The sequence below is a fragment of the Petromyzon marinus genome, chromosome 16 (assembly GCF_048934315.1).
Source record: "Petromyzon marinus isolate PM22_M1 ecotype Great Lakes invasive population chromosome 16, UKy_Petmar_22M1.pri1.0, whole genome shotgun sequence".
NCBI classification, from domain to species: Eukaryota; Metazoa; Chordata; class Hyperoartia; order Petromyzontiformes; family Petromyzontidae; genus Petromyzon; species Petromyzon marinus.
Genome location: NC_133682.1, coordinates 9,239,865 through 9,260,254, shown reverse-complemented (window position 1 = coordinate 9,260,254; position 20,390 = coordinate 9,239,865). Strand labels below are relative to the sequence as shown.

The 20,390-nt window shown below is 44.8% G+C and overlaps 1 protein-coding gene across 6 annotated transcripts in view; it reads right to left on the bottom strand.

Annotated features, from left to right (window-relative positions):
• The window catches only part of TRPC4 (transient receptor potential cation channel subfamily C member 4), a 76,439-nt gene that overhangs the window by 48,045 nt on the left and 8,004 nt on the right, over positions 1-20,390 (bottom strand). For all 6 annotated transcript variants that reach the window (XM_032955231.2, XM_032955228.2, XM_032955229.2 and 3 more), the window contains exon 2: positions 9,740-10,133. In XM_032955231.2, coding sequence (XP_032811122.2) covers positions 9,740-10,133 — 394 coding nt within the window. The remainder of the gene's footprint in view (positions 1-9,739; positions 10,134-20,390) is intronic.

The window sequence follows — 20,390 nt, the reverse complement described above, 5'->3', positions numbered from 1 at the left end:
GTGTGCATTGTGTTTGCAAATGCAGTGGCCGTGAGTGCAATCAGGCGCAAGTTTGTTCACGTGTCAGATCCACGCTTGTCCAATCACATGCGACACCTCAATAATGGAAATTTAGTAAATAAATGGGAGCATTTGTTTTTTTTTATGTGAAACTGTCCCTTGCCCATCCGCAGCCACCATCGTGCAGTACTTATTTTGTGCAAACTCGTGAAAAAAGTTGCGCCGAGGGCGAATGCAGTTTACGCACGGTCCATTAGGCAGAATGAAGAGCGTGTAGGAATGATCCCATCGTTATACTAATTTGAGATGTTCTTATTTGTATGCTTTGGCTTCAGTTTCAATCTCGAGATCCACATTATGATATACCCTTCTGCCCCAAGTGATATGCAACTTTTATGATGAGCTTGTGGAAAGATGTCTCGTTCTCAAACGGGCACCTACGTATTGATTTATTTTGCGCTGATAAGGCTCCATTACTGAGAGGGAGTGCTCTCACCAATGAAACCTCGCATTTGCTTATCAAGCCTCACTGCTGGCGAGATCCAGAAAGTCAAAACCAATGCGTTGTTTGTTTGCTTCATTAAAATGCTGCATGTTAATATAAGTGCAGAAGGCCAAACGGGTGATCGACTTAAACATTTCATTTTACATGGAAAACCAGAACAAAATCAACGGATGTATTTCCATTCATGGACAGGGCACTCTGCATCAGATCAGCTTCCAACTAAATGTAACAGCAGGAAGCATATGTAAACGTGAATAGGTATTTGTAAAAAAAAAATCAGAAATTAATGGCACCGCATTTGTCATGAACGCTGTCTTATTACGGACAAACGAATGTCGCAAGCTGACATTTTGGGCAACGTCCCTTCTTCATTGCAGAAAGTGAGGCTAGAGAGACGGTGAAGTCCTCTGTCTGGCCCGTCCCCCCTACTCTGAATAAGGGTCGTTAGCCAAAACGTCACCCTACGAGATATATAATGTTGATGTCATGAAGCAGCGTTTGGTGATGCATGCGGCGAAATGTTGGTTTATATTTTTTTAAATTAATTATTCCCCTTCATGTTTTTTTTTCTTTTATTCAAGAGACTTAACTCGCACGGACGGCATTCGTGGGTGGCGCTGCTGGACCGACCGGATGATTTTATCCCTAATCGTCTGTGTCATCATCTGCATCCGTGAAGTGCACTTCTCAGAGAGACCTCAACACAATCTCTCCATAAAAAAAAACATCGTGAACAAAAAATCACATTCGCAAGCTGAAGTTAAGTTTACTCGCTTGCAACGCTGCCTTGGTTGCGCTGACCTTAAGAGAGAATACTGCTGTCTTCCGTGAAAGATGTTAAGTTGGAGACGACATCATATAATTGCTCTTTGCGGGTGTGAGGAGCTACCGTACAGAATCATTTTCTGTACCTCTGTTGCGATAACTTTTGTTTGTGTTTTTTTTACCGTTTTGTTTTCATATCATTTCGTCATATGTTTATTCAAATGTTTTTTCCATGGGTTTCATTTACTTATAAAAAAAACCAATATAATTGTTATATACAGCGTTTAGCCCTGAATGTGATTATGCATATAATTGTTCTACAGCGTTGTGAGATGCAATTAGCATGAATGAGGCTATAATATATATATAAATTATATATCCTTGCTTTGCTTGTGGGTGTAAGTACACCCCGGAGCGCACCCAACGTAGGTTTCAGTACGCTGGCTAGTATTGTGACAAAATATGTCATTTCTCTCTCCCGTGTCTCATTTTCTATTTATATATATAAAAACAACTCTCCTGTGAGTAAACCTTATAGAGCTTGATGGGAAAAGGTTGTATAAAAACATATTTAACAAACATTAAACACAATACATTTATCAGTTAAATGTGCATGTGTAAATGGAAAATGCTTTGTGACAATATAAGCTTTAAATCGAAATATAAGTGAGTTTTCATTTATGCCTCTACTCAGAAAGATGGTTAATTAACTCAGAATTTTCCACAGTGTCCTAATCCAATCTCCGATCAATTTCATGATTGCACTCGCTGTCTTTAAGAGCCTTCAATGTGCTCGCCCTTCCTGCTTCTCCCCTCTCATTTCGTTTAACTACCCCCCCCCACCCCACCCCCCCATGAGCCCTCTCTGGTCGAGTCACCACGGGTTCCTACCACAGTCCCGAGTCAACCTTCGCTCACTACGAGGTTGCTCGTTCTTCTCTGCTGCCCCCAATGTCTAGAACTCCTTGTCCCAAGCCAGCCATGCAGTCGACTCACTGTCCCCTGTTCAATACACACTCAAGGTCTTTGGTTTATTCAGCCAATGACTGTCTGTAACTCTGTATGAATTAAATGCAATTATTGTACTCTACAGCGTCTTGAGATGCAGTTGCATTTAGATGATATATTTAATCCAAATTCAACTCTCATATATTTGAAAGCCTTTCACTCCATATAATATGCATACATAAATATATTAAATAACCCTACTACCCGATCAAAAGTAAACCAGTGTTGCATCTAAGTTAGCGCTTGAATGGGTGACCACCATGGCTTGCCATGTGTTGCAGGTGTGTGGCGACGAGGTGACCATGGGATTGTCAGTGCTGAGTGTCTCCTGTGGTGGGTTTTCTCGGGGTTCTTCAGTTTCCTTACACACGAAGTCAAACTCTCGTGGAATTTCGATTTAAAGCTTTCGTGACTGCAGTAATTCATATTCTTAGCTCTTTCGGTAAAGTCACGTTGAAGGGAAACAATAAAATAATAAAATATATATGAAACAATACAAATTCTCATGACGTTTCGACCATAACACAAACGGCCATCATCAGGTGTGAAAAACCAACGGCAAGAAACATTTGAAAGAAGTGGCGGTTTGCATTTAAAATGGAGGACCCCTTCTGGGAATCTCTTCTATTGACTCGGCGAGGCTTGCTAATTCCTTTGTCAAGGGGTGCCTTTGCGGATGTGTATGCTTTAACTTTAACATAGCCATTTCTGTGACCAGTCACAAGCTAATCACTCAGCCATTTCAATGCTAAATTCTATGCTAATTCCTTTGTCAAGGCGCTTTGTTTCTTCTCACACAGCTTAAAGGTCGTGATCTGAGCGTGGCTTTTTTCACTCCAGCGCTGTCCTCCAGACAGTCTCGTCCCTTCACCTGATGAAGGCTGCTTGTGTTGTGGCCGAAACGTCGTGAGAATATTATTGTGTTATTCTATTTTATCAATTTATTATTTTATTCTCATTCTACGTGACTTTACCGAAAGAACCAAAGAAGATGAATCCTTGCAGTCACGAAAGCTTTAAATCGAAAAGGAAACAATAAAATAATATATATAAAACAATAAAAATTCTCACGACGTTTCGATCATAACACAAACGGTCATCATCAGGTGTGAAAAACCAACGGCAAGAAACATTTGAAAGAAGTGGCGGTTTGCATTTAAAATGGAGGACCCCTTCTGGGAATCTCTTCTATTGACTCGGCGAGGCTTGTCCTGGGTAAATATTTGGCGTTAATATGATTATATTAATGATATTAATCAACATGTGGAAATGCATTTAGTACAACGTATCGGGAGAAGTGAGCAGGTAGAAAGAAAAAAAAAAACAGCCACAAATAAATTGCAAAGGCCTCATGTCTGAATCTCTGCCCATACATTTGAATGAATTCTGCCTCAAAGTCTCTGGAATTGCCCCGAACTTATCAGAGCAAAAGCTCCTTGTACAGGATTGCAATAAATAAATAAAACGCATGGGGACCTCACCAGCGGCTTTACATATTCATAATAAAATACGATTTACCCTTCATTCTGGGCGTGGAATGGTGAGGCGGGGACTTCGAGACTATGTAAGAGAAAGTGTTTTAGGTCAACAGATCCATTCCTAGAGCACACAAGCCACTTGCTGTTGCTGATTGAATTGCGAGGAGCAATGATGGAGAAATACTCTCGTTTTAGCCACAGTAAAATTTTCAGAAATGTTTGCCTTTTAAAAAAAAATGGACTTTGGGGTTTTCATTCCGTTATTCCATTTGTACGCTGTACCAGTTCTTATCGATGTCTCTTTTCCTTTGAGAAGAAGATGTACAGGGTGCTTAAAATTTTTTTTAACACTTCTGAGAATTTTCAACAATACCACGTGACAATGTGCTGCTGCCTCCGGGCTCTGGAGACCACTTGGAGATGATTCCAGGCCACGTGTCGACACTGATGACGAATAGGTCGAGACTCTTTGACTTTTGAAGCTATTAACATACATTTGTTATCATATTCCAGAGTATTATCCATTATTTTTACATTAAAAAGGATAGTCCCAAATAAGTGTTTTAAATGTTTATAAGTATAAACATTTTTGACGCACCCTGTATTTGGTCCTAAGTGGGCTCTCAACCTGGTGGTAAATAAAGGGTCTGAATGTCTAATCTCATAACAATCGCATTGTACAGCCCATTTTTTGACGCAACACTGAATGAAGGTCTCCCGACCCAGGGTCGGTCGTGGGGACGGTTCAACCATACATCACCACACCTGTCAGGGCGGGTTGACAAAGGGAGAGTGTCCGCACAACTGGTTCGGGTATCACCCGCCGATGTTCGCCATGGCCAGAAATACATCTCAGGTCGCGGAGTGCTAAACCCTGTCTGTCTAAATCTAAAAATAGAGAAATAAAAACGTTGCGCAGCATTGTCTGCTAGGAGTGAGCTCACGGTTTAAGTGGAAACTTTATAATCTGTACACATTTTTTTCTGGGTCTTTCGGTAAAGTCACGTAGATAGGTTCAAAGAAAATAAAAAAAAACTACGACGTTTCGATCACAACACAAGCGATCGTCATCAGGAGGGGGAAAGCTGCTGAGGCAGGCTGTTTTAAAAGGTTTAAAATGGGTGTAGCCCAAGGGTCATAAACGAAGTGGGCGGGGCTAATTATGTTAATGTAAGAAATTAGCATCTTAATGGCAGATCGGAAAGCGCCCTCGTTGAGGTCGCTCTATGATCTTACATTAACATGGCCTTTAGCCCTTCAAGAGTGATGTTTCCCAGAAGCATTTGTTTTAATGTGGAAACCTTGGACCGATTTCCACTGCAATGAGTCATCGGAAAGGTATAATCATTTATGCCAGTGCCATCGGGCTTCTGAAGCTTTCGACCTAAGCATCACTCCCACGGACAATGTGGGCCAAACAAACGAGCTAAAAACAACGTCCAAGGCAGTTTTCAAATGGACACATTTTAAAATTGGCAGTTTTAAAATGGACACATTTTAAAATTGCCTGCAACTTTGTTGAATAAACTTTTAACAACTATTCATGTACAACGAGCAAACACGGGTCACCTTGACCAAAAATAATATATTAATGTAAGCCGTAGCCTGTTACTGAGACCCTGAAACTCAGTACTTCCTGCCGCATGGTCGGCAATCGGCCCCACTAAACCGCCTCTCCCGCTACTACGCCTTGCCGAGTGGGGAGGAGGAGGCTGTCTGGCCATCCATATGGGTTAAAATGAGCCAGAGGGCCAACACGGTGAGAATGAGCTCGTCATGAGCCAACAGCTGTCCACACCCACTGAGATGCCAGTGATGACAATTAAAAATAAACAACCCACCTCCACAAAATAATATCCTGATAATCCAAGGAGGCCTGGAATCCCAGAGTCGGAACAATTCCATACGGTGCCAGGGAAGACACCACAGATAAATATCGTCTGGGACACACAAATAAGCAACGTCTAAGACACTTAGGAATCTATATTTGTTTAATTCCTTAGAGGAGAAATTATAATTGAAATTCTGTGCAGAATCTGCAAGGCCATCTGGCAGTCTGGCAACTGGCCAATGGAATGGTCCAAGTGTGTAATTATACCGATATATATAAAAAAGAAATATAATACAATGTAAATATTATACTCTTTGGTTCTTTCGGTAAAGTCATGTAGGTATAAAAGAAAATGTTACCATTTATTTATTTATACGATGTTTAAAAAGGTGTCAACCCACAGGTAGAAGCAACTTTATCAGAAGAAGAGGCAGGTGTCAGGGCTGGAGAAAGTACAGCAGAACACATTTTCAACCTCTGAGAAATATAGCGAACATCAGAAAGACCTCCATCATAATTTTATTTATAAAAAAGACTTCGATCAATAAGGAATCTTGGGGGCGGGGTTTTGAAGAAGTATAATAGTCCAAGTAAAATAATAGCTGTAGAATCATTATACAACAGTACAATGGGTGGAGATCTGATGGACAATGCTTTTAGTGAGTCGTTCCACAAACGACAGAGTTGTCCGTTATGACCATGCATATGACGTGTATTTAGAACACGATGTCAGACACGCGTAAATATTTTACAGTTCTGTACCATTCAGAGAATGATTGATCTGCAATCTTTGATTCGCAGATGACATTGATCTGATTGCAATGTCAGCAGAAGGATGACAGGTCTATTAAGTTACCCTTGACAGGGTGGGAACATCATATGGAATTGTAATTAGTGGCGCAATGAGCCAGGCGATGCCCCGGTAGGAGAGGACATATACATTGAGGGAAAAAAGTATTTGATCCCCTGCTGATTTTGTACGTTTGCCCACTGACAAAGAAATGGTCAGTCTATAATTTTAATGGTAGGTTTATTTTAACAGTGAGAGACAGAATAACAACAACAAAAAATCCGGAAAAACGCATGTCAAAAATGTTATAAATTGATTTGCATTTTAATGAGGGAAATAAGTATTTGACCCCCTCTCAATCAGAAAGATTTCTGGCTCCCAGGTGTCTTTTATACAGGTAACGAGCTGAGATTAGGAGCACACTCTTAAAGGGAGTGCTCACAAAACTCAGCTTGTTACCTGTATCAAAGACACCTGTCCACAGAAGCAATCAATCAGATTCCAAATTCTCCACCATGGCCAAGACCAAAGAGCTCTCCAAGGACGTCAGGGACAAGATTGTAGACCTACACAAGGCTGGAATGGGCTACAAGACCATTGCCAAGCAGCTTGGTGAGAAGGTGACAATAGTTGGTGCGATTATTCGCAAATGTAAGAAACACAAAAGAACTGTCAATCTCCCTCGGCCTAGGGCTATATGCAAGATCTCACCTCGTGGAGTTGCAATGATCATGAGAACGGTGAGGAATCAGCCCACAACTACACGGGAGGATCTTGTCAATGATCTCAAGGCAGCTGGGACCATAGTCACCAAGAAAACAATTGGTAACACACTACGCCATCAAGGACTGAAATCCTGCAGCGCCCGCAAGGTCCCCCTGCTCAAGAAAGCACATATACATGCCCGTCTGAAGTTTGCCAGTGAACATCTGAATGATTCAGAGGACAACTGGGTGAAAGTGTTGTGGTCAGATGAGACCAAAATGGAGCTCTTTGGCATCAACTCAACTCGCCGTGTTTGGAGGAGGAGGAATGCTGTCTATGACCCCAAGAACACCATCCCCACCGTCAAACATGGAGGTGGAAACATTATGCTTTGGGGGTGTTTTTCTGCTAAGGGGTCAGGACAACTTCACCGCATCAAAGGGACGATGGATGGGGCCATGTACCGTCAAATATTGGGTGAGAACCTCCTTCCCTCAGCCAGGTCATTGAAAATGGGTCGTGGATGGGTATTCCAGCATGACAATGACCCAAAACACACAGCCAATGCAACAAAGGAGTGGCTCAAGAAGAAGCACATTAAGGTCCTGGAGTGGCCTAGCCAGTCTTTAGACCTTAATCCCATAGAAAATCTGTGGAGGGAGCTGAAGGTTCGAGTTGCCAAACGTCAGCCTCGAAACCTTAAAGACTTGGAGAAAATCTGCAAAGAGGAGTGGGACAAAATCCCTCTTGAGATGTGTGCAAACCTGGTGGACAACTACAAGAAACGTCTGACCTCTGTGATTGCCAACAAGGGTTTTTGCCACCAAGTACTAAGTCATGTTTTGCAGAGGGGTCAAATTCTTATTTCCCTCATTAAAATGCAAATCAATTTATAACATTTTTGACATGCGTTTTTCTGGATTTTGTTGTTGTTATTCTGTCTCTCACTGTTCAAATAAACCTACCAATACAATTATAGACTGATCATTTCTTTGTCAGTGGGTAAACGTACAACATCAGCAGGGGATCAAATACTTTTTTCCCTCACTGTATGTAAGTAGATAATTTTTTTTAATTAAGGGAACTCTTTTAAACATTTAGGAGCAAACTTCAAGGAAGACAGAAGATCGGAGAATGAAGCTTCGACCAGATTGGTCATTGCCACAGGAATGTTACAAAACACAAGGATATGGGAAGACAAAGATGCATCTCTGCAGTCCAACATTAATCTGCTCCAAATAATGATAATCGCTACAGTATTCCCGTATGTGTCTCTGAATCTTGGACACTGATAAGTGACATCTAACAGGGGATTCAGGATTTTTAAGATGTGGTGTTCCTAAGACTGATTTGAATGCAATAGGCTCACTTGTACAAATGAATCAATTCGTGTTAACATGACTAAAGAGCTTAAGTTTATCTTGTTTAACCAGGTGAGAACTCAAGAGGCCAGAATAGTCTCAAATGCAAGAGTGACCCGGGGAATTAGTATGGGCCATGATTTCTATGATTTGGGATTATACATGCTCTTGCGAATGACGTCAATGGATCGTTAACGTCCACTGTGAAGTAGACGACGCATAGTATTATTATTACTGCAGTTAGTACATGCGCGGTAATGATCAGGGTGGTCGCACGGATTCAAACCGTGAACCTCGGCAACAAGCGGTGAAGGCGCGGCCGCTGGGCTATCCCTCGACTCTCACACATCTGATTAGCACGGTTGGCCACGTACGGTGCGAAAGAAGTGCAACACACGTACATGCATCGGGAATTCACTTTCTCACACGCCCCGCTACATGGAAATATTTCATCATATGGCAGTCAAACCAATAATTTACATTCTCGGTGCTGGATTTTTGCTGCTCGATAAAAAAAAAAATTGTAACAGCAATATAATTCCTGCCGTCAAGAAATGTTTTTTTATTACGCATTTTCCACACAATTTGCATGATCCATGTTCTTGTTTTTTGATCCGGGTTACCCACCGCTGCCCTGCAGTGCCGGATTAAGCTAGTGCGGGGCCTGTAGCACGTGTTATAAAGGTGCCCTAAATAAAATAAAAAAACACAAATATATATAAAAAAATGTTTAACCTGAAAAGTAAAGTAATTGTATTCGTTTTATTTGCTATACAGCCAGATAAAACGACACATCGCTAACCTTAAACACCCAGTCGTTCGTAAAAGTTGAAGGCAGTATAGTACTATAGTAATAGAGCAACTGCAGAATCACTAAACCGGAATTGATAGCTTGAAAGCATTTAGCGCGAGACCCTTGAAAAGCTATTTTCTTTGGGTCTTTCGGTAAAGTCACGTAGATAGGTTCAAAGAAAATAACAAAATAGCGAACAAAAAAGCTGCGACGTTTCGATCACAACGCAAGCGATCGTCATCCTCCTGATGACGTTCACTTGTGTTGTGATCGAAACGTCGTAGTTTTTTGCATTTTTTTTGTTATTTTCTTTGAACCTATCTACGTGACTTTACCGAAAGACCCAAAGAATACGAATTCCTGCGGTCACAAAAGTTTTTAAAGTCAAGATTCTTACGTAGCTACTTCTGCTACTGGCCACCGGTGCCCTGCCATTCTCCCCAGGTAGTCGCGCGTTCACCGCGCGCGCTCAACCCCAAAGCCGGCGCTGCCGACGACCTCACCTGCGGCACGCACTTGATGTGGTCCAGCAGCAGCTGCACGGCGCCTATCGCCTCCTTGCGGATGGCGTGCAGGAGCGCGTCCCACGCCGACAGCTTGTAGCTCAGCAGCAGCTCGACGATCTCCAGGTTGTCGTTGTCGATGGCGAGCAGGAGCGCGCTGCGCCCCAGCGGGTCCAGGCAGTTCACGTCGATGTGGCCGTAGACCGACACGTCGTCCAGCGCCCGCTTCACCGTGCAGTAGTCGCCGCTCTCGACGGCCGCCAGGAAGGCCCGCTCGGCCGGTGAGAGGCCCGCCTCGGCGCGCACAATTCGCAGGGGGATGCGGTCGCGGCGTTGCTCGCTCGCGCCCGCGCGTCTGTAGTAGGACTGGGCCATATGTCCGGAGGCCACCCGCCTGCGTGGCGACATTCGGGGGGGGGGGGGGGGGCGGTGGGGGAAATGTTCGCAGCAAGTATTCACCCCCAACTTCAGCGCAACTACTGCGAGATGTTTACTACCTCGCCTGGTTTACAGGAGGGCATGGGTTAGATCCCGACCCTTGACGCCTGCTGTATATTTGGAGTCTGCGTCTCTCTCTCTCTCTCTCATCATCATTATCACGGGGGCTAGGAGATGTTTACTCCCTCGCCTGGTTCACAGGAGGACGTGGGTTCGATCCCGACCCTGACGCCTGCTGTATATTTGAAGTCTGCGTCTCTCTCTCTCTCTTATCATCATCACGGTGGCTAGGAGATGTTTACTCCCTCGCCTGGTACACAGGAGGGCGTGGGTTCGATCCCAACCCTTGACGCCTGCTGTATATTTGGGAGTTTGCATGTGTCTCTCCTTGTGGTCGCGTGGATTTTTCTCCGGGTCCTCCGGTTTTTCCCTCCACATTTAGAAACATGCGTTTATAACATTTGGCTGCTATACATTCCCACGTGATAAGCCGCTTCGTTGAGCGATCATTTGTGACCAGGAAAAAGAGCTATATAGCTAAGTTGCCCTTATCTGGTAAAATAAAACTAGTAAATAGTTTCTGCCCGTGATACATATCACGCCTTCATGATGGTTGCCGTGTGCTTTAACAGCGGAGCGAATACCACATTTTACTCACGCTGATCTTCATGACATAGAGCAAACGATTGTGCTGACTGGGTGATAACCGAGTCACTAATTGCTGTGTCAGTGGTAAGGCAAAGCAGGTACTGTACAAGGTGAGTGGTGGCCAAATGGCTGGACGGAAATGGATTTTAGAATCCGTGTGGAGCTTTGAGTGTCACCCTGGTCGTATGTGTAGCAAAAAGACCAAGAGGGACCACTGCCCGGTCAGCGCTAAGGCGAAGCGGGTAAAAGATGCCGAGAGGTGGCCAGAAGATGGCACGAACAGCAACGGACTTTGGAATGTGACCGTGCGAAGCTTGGAGTTGTACCTCCGTCTCACGAACGTGTGTGGGTTTTTTTGCTTTCTGCAGGACACTCTGGTTTACTCCCACACGCCCCAACGCGCATGCATCGAATTAGCCAAGGGCCCTGCTGAAAGCGACGTCTCGAGACTCGGCGAGGTCTCCCTGGGTAAATCATCGGGGGGGGGGGGGGGCGCACCGATGCTCATTGCCAACGGCACACGCTGCGCTCGGCAGGAGCGGAATCCGAGGACGTTCCAACTTACAGCCCAGTCCGTGTAGATGTTGAGTGTAGTACAGACTGTGCAACTGCGTCGGACCCCGTGGGTCGGTGGGGGGGGGGGGGCGGAGTGGGGGGGGAGGGCAGGGTGCTGAGCTACATAGAGGGACCCCCCCCCCTCCCGGCTACGGTACGGCCCCGATTGCACGCTTGAAGATGTGGTTGACGCGTACGAGCAGGTCACTGCAGTCGGGCATGGTGATGATGGACACCTGTAGCCCTGTGTGCGATCATGTGTGCACCTAGGGGGTGTGTGATTAATGGAACCAGTCAGCCTGAGGCCGCGTCTGCGGCACCAAAGGCGTGCCGCCGTTGACTCCTGCTGCACGTATTTCATTCTTTGCTTTTATTGCCTTTACTCAACAGGGAAGTTCAACCTGTGTAGCCCCCCTCCCCTTCCTCCTGAAGCCCCCAGGCCCTTCCTCCGTAGCTGCAATAGGGGCGCCGCGGTGGCGAGATGTTAACTACCTCGCCTGGTATGCGGGTGGTCGTGGATTCGATCCCAACCTTGACGCCTGCTATATATTTGGAGTTTGCGTGTTCTCTCCGTCGTCCCGTGGATTTTTCTCCGGGTCCTTTTATAAACATGGGCTTAAGGGTTATAAATGTCCACACGATGAGCCCCGTAGTTAAGCTTATCATTTGTGGCCAAGACTTTATCATGGGGTGGATTTTTCTTACCGATTCCTTTTTTTTCACGAGCCACAGAAGGATGCACAGCAAGTAGGCTTGCTTAATCCATCTGTACGTAACTTGGATGATATTTCCGTCAAACAGTGTGTGGGTGTTCTACACAGACTCAAGTATCCCCTTGTGTGAAACGTGTTTGGGTGTTATACACAGACTCATGTATCCCGTTGTGTGAAACGACGATTCTTTCCCGCCCCTACTGGACATCTGTGAAAAAGAGCTTCATAGCTCATCGGATTGCTCCAGTATAAATACATATTCTGATTAAAATGGAGTTAGCCGGACATCTCAAGTGGGGCCGTCCAAAAACTGTGCTGTACTTAGACTCAACCCAATAAAACATGCATTTTGAAAATAGTGATTTTATACAAATATTGATTTGCACGTAACATACGTACAGTACACCACGATTACAAATGTATATACAGGGTGCTTAAAAAAATGTTAACACTTGGGAGAATTTGCAACAATACCACGTGACAATGTGCTCCTGCCTCCAGGCTCTGGAGACCACCTGGAGATGATTCCAGGCCACGTGTCGGCAATTCTGGCGAACAAGTGGAGGCCCTTTGACTTTTTGAAGTGATCAACGTACATTTGTTATCATGTTACAGTGTATTATCCGTTCTTTTCCCATTAAGATCGATAGTCCCATTTAAGTCTTAACATTTTTTTTAAGCACCCTGTATATAATTTTGATCTTGCCCTGACCAGCGTGGCACATTACATTAGTTATGCACGACTGCATAAGAAAACACTTATTTTTTGCGAGCCTCCTTTACAGCATCTACAGAATAGATTTGCAATGATTATGTGCGTACATTAATTTCCCATTTAATTTGCCTCAATTAAGTTCAATTGAATCCCATACCATCTCGTCTGGTCTAACACGCTGCAGTTCACTTGAGTAAAATGTAGTTCCGCTTGCGTTGACTTATCTCTCTAATGGAATTATAAAGTGACCCTGTGAAAAATTAGCGTCTTCACGAGGTCATTTACGGATGCAAAATGAGAAATGCAGCGCTGATAAGTCGTCTATAAATACTCATGTTGTCATGGTGCATTGCAACTGCAAAGTCACACAGGGGCGTGCACTGCACTCTGTCTTAATTGGTTAAATATATTATATTTCATCACTGGTCACACCTGTCTCGGAGAATAAGGGACACACATGCCATGGTAACCCTGTCGGAAGCAGTGCAACGAGTTCCGTATTGTACAAACGCCTGCCAGGTTCAAAATTACTGCGGCGTATGCGACTACCTGGTCGCTATCAATCACACGCTGATGACGACCGGCTCTCGCTGACAAGCAATTGGGAAAGTTCCGTGAAAAACCTGTGGAGAGATTGTAAAACGTATCACTCAGCTACCCAGAGGACCAGCACGCCTGTAAATACGTTTTGTGATATACGAGGGGGTGCTTTTAGAGTTTTCAACAGCAAGACGGGAAATACAACCGTGCCCACAAAATGTATAGATTTAGACGCGTGTTGAAGAACATTTTTTAGACTCGTAACTTCCACGGGAATGTGGAATTCCCACCTCTGGCTCAGGGCTGTAACAAGTACATGGGTACTGTACTACATCATGCCAGGGACCACATGGGTTTTTTTAGTTTCAAGTTTAAAAATATACTTATATATTAGAAACGTATGTTTACTGCATTTGACCAAAGTGCACAGGACGTGCTTGAACTCACCAGATGTCGGTAACTAATTAGCGTTGAGCCGAAATGGTATCTTTGGCGGGTGAACAAAACGTGCAAAAAAATGTTCATCGGCGGCAGCGTGGCGTGGTGGGCTGTGCAGATACATACATTTAATTGTACTTCTATGTTCCCACGTCTCTGCTCCTCACCTTCCAAATGACTTGCATGTCAAGGGCTGTCATGTGTTATTAAGCCCTCCCTGTAGATTGATGACCTTCATTAATAACCAGCTGAGAGCACACTGAACCCAGGATCCTTCTTTTGCAAGGGTTTTAATCAACGCAGCAACCATTGCCACGAATTGTGCAATGTGTAAAGAAAACCATGCATTTTAAAACGTAATTAAGAATTGATTAATGGCTTTTTGAGTGCTCTCAAAACCATTCCTAGAAAATGTTTAAACGGTAAAATGTTTTTACTGTGGTTCGTCAAACCACTGGCTCGGTCGATGAAGACCGCCCTATCCTGGTTGGTGATCTTTGGGATTGTTTTACCATAGCTCACGACACTAATCAGTGCAGCCTACTGAAGGGGGAACCCAGAGCCCGCTTCAGATATTGCTCACCACTGATGTTATCTGGGGCCAGCAATCGAACTCAGGCAGGGTCTCCATGAAGGTAACACTTATTAGATAGAATTGGCAGATTGAACTGCGTGTCTGTATGACGAATTTCTTTGGCAACGCACGGAGCCAACCAATGGCAATCGAAAGTGAAACGTGTTCCTCACATTCTCAAGTTTATGGAAAAAAATAATCATCTTGAGAGATCTTTAACAGCACAAGAGAAGCGGTAAAAAACAATCACAGCTGAGATGTTTGGCGATCACCTGGGACTCTTTGAAATCTCGATGCAATATGTGTTGCCAATGCCATCGGACGTTTAGAGGGATGATACTCACCATTTTCAAATTACCGAGTGTGTGGACGTGCATGTGTATAATGTGTGGGGAGCGGTAGTGCAGCGGTTAGCGCGCTGCGCTACCAACCCGCCGACCCGAGTTCGAATTCCGCTCACGGCCAACATCGGTGACGAATATCCGAACCGGTTCTGGGCCTCCCCTTGGTCGACGCAGCCTCAAACGAGTACCTGGTGCGGTGTGTACACATCGCCAACTAAATGGACAAAGGCGTGGTGCTGACCACCCACCCCTCGTGTGTCGTGCCGGCCTTAACAAGTGCTCGCTAACAGCACGTGCCCAAACAGTCTGCTAACGCTGTTGGTCCTTGTCGTTGTATAGTTTCATCAACTTGACTAAAACGGCTGTCTAACTATATTTATTTCATAGTGGATCAAAACCTTTGTGGACGCGCTTTATGTTCTGTACAATTACTCAGGGTTTCATTTCAGCCGGAGCTGTCCAGAGCTGAAATCCGTGAAAATATTGAACGAGAAAATGAACCCCACCCCCCCCCCCACCCCCCACGGAACACATATATAACGTGTAAAATATATACGTAATCGTTCACCTTATTCATAGCGTATGCGGGAATATCATGTAACTCTGATGCTTACACAACACCTCACAGTGTAGGCCTATTACTGTCGTAATGCATCGGCGGCTGCTGACAGACATACCTTGGCTGTCATCAGCATGACAAAAACAGTGCAAATTACTTAACAAGCGACGCTTCTGCCTCAACAATTGTGGCCTCATTATTCCCCTCTCCTCGAGAGGATCTTTATCATTTTTGCAAAAAAAAAACCGCCCATCCTGATCAGACGCCCCCCCCCTCACCGTCCCCCCCCCCACCCCCCCCACCAATTTGTGTAGCGTGGCAACTGACAGGGCACAATGTAATTCGACGAGCGGCCTGCATGCGAAATTCCGCAATGGAACTAAGATTTAATTATAGCAGCCTCGCACGAACAATACAACACGATTCTCCAAATGTCCCTGCTTTCTTAACATCCCCAGCACGTTGACCGACAACCTCTGTGTCTGTGTGCAGAATAAATGTTGTAAATAATGATAACACTGCATAACAAATGTTTTGTTCTTCCTGGGTAGTAAGCGTTATTTCCTAATTGCTTATGTCTCAAAAGTACAGAAAATGGCTATTATTCCCAACAAACTTTGCTTTTGTGACCAGGACAGTGATATTTAGAAATTTTCCTATTTTCCAGAACATTCCTGATATATTAAGTGCCGAGCAAACTTTCCAGTAATATAAATAGTAGTATAAATACAGGGGCCTTAAGCCCTCCAGTTCAGTTTAGTTCCAGCTGCCTAAGTGGATACATATCTGCATTTTTCTGAGATGGCATCAAGAGGCTGCAATCATCCAGCAGACGCATTTTGCTATGTCTGCGACGAATTTGTCAAGACATGAGCAAAAAGTACTCTGTGGAAGCATCTGCTAAGATGTGGGAGGCCTACAAGGCATATTTCGTCATGCCTGTCGGGGATCAAGACAATTCTTGGGGACTTCATTTCACCTGCGAGCAATGCAAAAAAACTCTGGAAGGTAAGATGGACAATTGTTGCTCGGAATTTGATGTTATAGAATTTGTTGAAATTGTAAAAGTTTTTAATTTTAAAATGTTTTACAATTTTCAATATTATTGAAAAAAATATATATCATATATGAAAAATGTTGCGAGAATGTCTTACACATTAGTCGTGGGTAAAATAAATATATTTTTGTAGGATGGTACAGAGGGGAAAAGAGAGCCATGAAGTTCGCTATCCCAAGAATTTAGCGATAACCCACTGACCACTCAAGCAACTGCTACTTCTGCATGGTGGACCCTTACAAACGTTGGACTGGCAAGAATGTACCTGCTATCACGTATCCGGACCTTCCTTCATCCATCGCCCCGGTGCCACACTGCCATGAGCTCCCCGTACCCGCTCCTCTGGAGAGAGAGCAGCCGTCTTTAGAAGAGAGCAGCAAGTCAGAGAGCGAGGAAGACGTTGCAGATCCAGATGACAATTTCAAAGGTGGAGCTGAGGAGAGAAACCCATACTACCCCAACCAAAAAGACCTCAACGACTTGATCAGAGATCTTGGTCTCACCAAGTCCAATGGCGAACTTTTGACGTCTAGGCTCAAGCAGTGGAACTTGTTGGATGAAAGTGTGCAAGTCGCAGATCAGAGGTAGCGTCACCAACCTTTTTGCAGCTTCATCACCCGTCAAGATGGGCTCTGCTTCTGCCACAATGTGACCAGTCTGTTCGAGGCAATCGGAATCGCTTGTCACCAGAATGAGTGGCGCCTCTTCATTGACAGCTCTTCCAGGAGCCTCAAAACTGTGCTGCTCCATAATGGTAACAAGTACCCGTCTCTTCCACTGGCTCACTCAGTGCAACTCAAAGAGGATTACAACAGCATCAAGACCTTGCTGGACGCCTTGAAGTATGATGAGTACGGCTGGGAGGTCATCGGAGACTTCAAAATGGTGGCATTCCTGATGGGTCTCCAAGGCGGTTTTACCAAGTTTCCCTGCTATCTTTGCCTTTGGGACAGCAGGGACACCAAGGCGCACTACCACAGGCGGGACTGGCCACAGCCGACCGAGTTCTCTGTGGGGAGGAACAACGTCAAGTGGGAGCCACTGGTGGACCCCCGGAAGGTGCTGATGCCACCACTGCACATTAAATTGGGCCTTATGAAACAATTTGTCAGAGCTGTAGATAAGGAGGCGGCTGCCTTCAAGCACCTTCAAGACTTCTTCCCTAAGCTGTCTGAGGCAAAGGTCAAAGCCGGTGTCTCCATCGGACCACAGATAAAGAAGATCCTGGAGTGCAATAATTCCCCAAGAAGCTCACAAGTAAGGAGAAAGCGATTTGGAACAGCTTTGTCGCAGTGGTTCGTGGCTTCCTGGGCAATCACAAGGTCGAAAACTATGTGGAGTTGGTTGAGACTCTGGTGAAGAACTACGGCACAATGGGCTGTAGGATGTCCCTCAAAGTCCATATCCCTGATGCTCATCTTGATAAATTCAAGGAGAACATAGGAGCGTACTCTGAAGGGCAAGGCGAGCGCTTCCACCAGGATATACTAGACTTTGAACGCCGCTACCAAGGACAGTATAACGAGAACATGATGGGAAACTAAATTTGGGGGCTGATTCGTGAAAGTGATTTACAGTATAAGAAAAAAAGCTCGAAAAACTATTAACTTCTGAATCTTTTGTAGTCATTTTTTATTACTTTAGTATAATTACATGTTAATTTTGATTCATATGTTTTTTTTCTGACTTTATGTGAACGAAAAGACACAAATTCGCCTGTTTTCTGATTGAAAATAGGTCAATTCCAAAAAATCACTGTCCTGGTCACAAAGCAGAGTTTGTGGGGAATAATAGCCATTATCTATACTTTTGAGGCATAAGCAATTACGAAATAACACTTACTACCCAGGAAGAAAATGTGTGTTCCATAGTGTAATAAATGAGTGTTAACATTGTTTAAAGCAATATGCTCACAAAAGCAATATTGCTGAGGTCAAAGGGTCAGAAGGTGAAGGCGCAGCCCTGCAATTGATCACGCAACTGCTGTCGGAATAGCCTCCACTCGATGGCATTCTAGAGAGCCTCTCTAGAGGCTATTTGGCCTACTCTTTCACCATAAAGGGGTGTTATGAATATATAATATTAATACCAAAACGTACAGCCCTTTGTCAATAAATTTCTGGATTGGAGTCCTCCCAACGCAGTGTCAGTTATCGGAGTTGTTTAATCATACTTCACCAAGCTGGTTAGTGCGGTTTTCTGCAGGTGGAGAGGGGGGGCCCGGAGTCGATTCAACTACTCAAGGAGAGGGAATGGTCGGGAGGGGGGGGGGGGTCAATCGGCCCCATCGCCACCCCGTCGCCCCCACCTCCTGGATCCGATGATGTTAGCCGTGTTCGGAAAAAGGAACTCGCGTTGCTAGATTCATACCGCACTGCGCTAACCACTGCGTCACACGTCCACCTAGCACAGACCCAGGCACGGTGGAAAATGCGAGGCTATTGCAAGGCACAATTGTTCACCTGGCACCGCCAAATGCTGACACAGCGGACATCTTATTCCTGTTGTGACCCCCACCTCGTGGTTAATAACAATAGAATGCAACAACAACAACAAAAACATTATCCAATGTTGGACAGAAAGACACCGAGGCCGTGCGTCCGTGTCTCTCTAAGATTGAAGCTTCACTCGCAAGGACAAAGACTCCACGTTTATGTTGAGCCCGCTTCATCATAACGCTGCACTGACGTCACTTTACATCACTGCATTGACGTTGGTAGTAAAACCTCAGCGGTTGACGATACAATGATGTGACTGCGGAGGCAAATGGCACTTGAACGTAAAATGTTAAGTATTTTTTTTTCTAGTAATAGGGTTTACCCTTTTAACTGGCACAAAAAACTGACACCTTTATTCAAGGCATCATGTCTGCAATAACCACAACACAAGCAGTCAAAATGCAAACAAAAAAGACAACTCTGATAATAATATGCACTGTCCTTGAATTTGATTGGTCTACACCCGAGACGGTTTTCTATAGAGCCTAATGTCCACTGGTGTTGGACCAGAAGACACCAAAAGGCGTACAACTCAAACACAGCACACTATCAGAGATGCCTTGAATAAAGGTGTCAGTTTTTTGTGCCAGTTAAAAGGGTAAAACCTATTACTATATCTTGTTACTGGCAAAGGAGGTCTCATAATATTTTTTTTCCTGATTAACTGAGACATACTGCCCAGGTGCGTATCTTACAAGGTAAAGGCTACTTCGCGGTTATAGATTGCGATGTACATATGTGCATATGACCTGGTATGACATGTGAATCAGACACGTGGTCAATGACAAATGCAAGTGAACGAAAGATAAAAAAGTGCGCAACGAAGCATAATGAACATATATGTTTTTTTTTTAAACCCAGGTGAGAATGCAAGATGCACGCTTGGAATTTACAACGAGAAACGTGAAAGAAGAACACGTGGATTCGAGAGGGCACGCAGGTCAAGGGACCTCGTATGGATAGAGTAAAAAAAAAAAAGTGAGTGTGGCTTTGGACAGGAAACACGCGGCTACAACGAATGAACGACGGCTGCTGGTCGAGGTCGAGACTCAGGCGGGAGTGGCAGCCAAAGGAGCGATCGCGCCCGCGAGAACAACGTCCACCCTAGCATCGCGAGACCGTGAGAGACGAGCGACGGCTCGGGGAGTCCTTCATCCAGCAGTGGATTGATCATGCCCGCCGCTGCCGATGATGCTAATGATGGGTCGTCGTTCAAGGTCTGTCCCGTCGTGAGAGCGCAAGCACTCCGCGAGCTCATCCGGGATCGGTTGCTCCCTGTTTGAACCGGCGTTGAATATCGAACAGGGACGCGTCACACGCAGCATTCGGTACCGTCACCGAAGTACCAAATCGATGCAGTCGTTTGGGTCGAAGGCGAGAGAACCTGAGAGAGTGTGGAACGATCGAGTGATGGGTTTGTACCGGCCACCCTACCTACCTACCTACCATCGCACAAGCCGGACTCATTAGTACAGAGAGGCTACATTATAGGCTTTGTAAAGTTTAATACTACGAATTAATTATCATACACGGAGTGATGGGTTTGTACCGGCCACCCTACCTACCTACCTA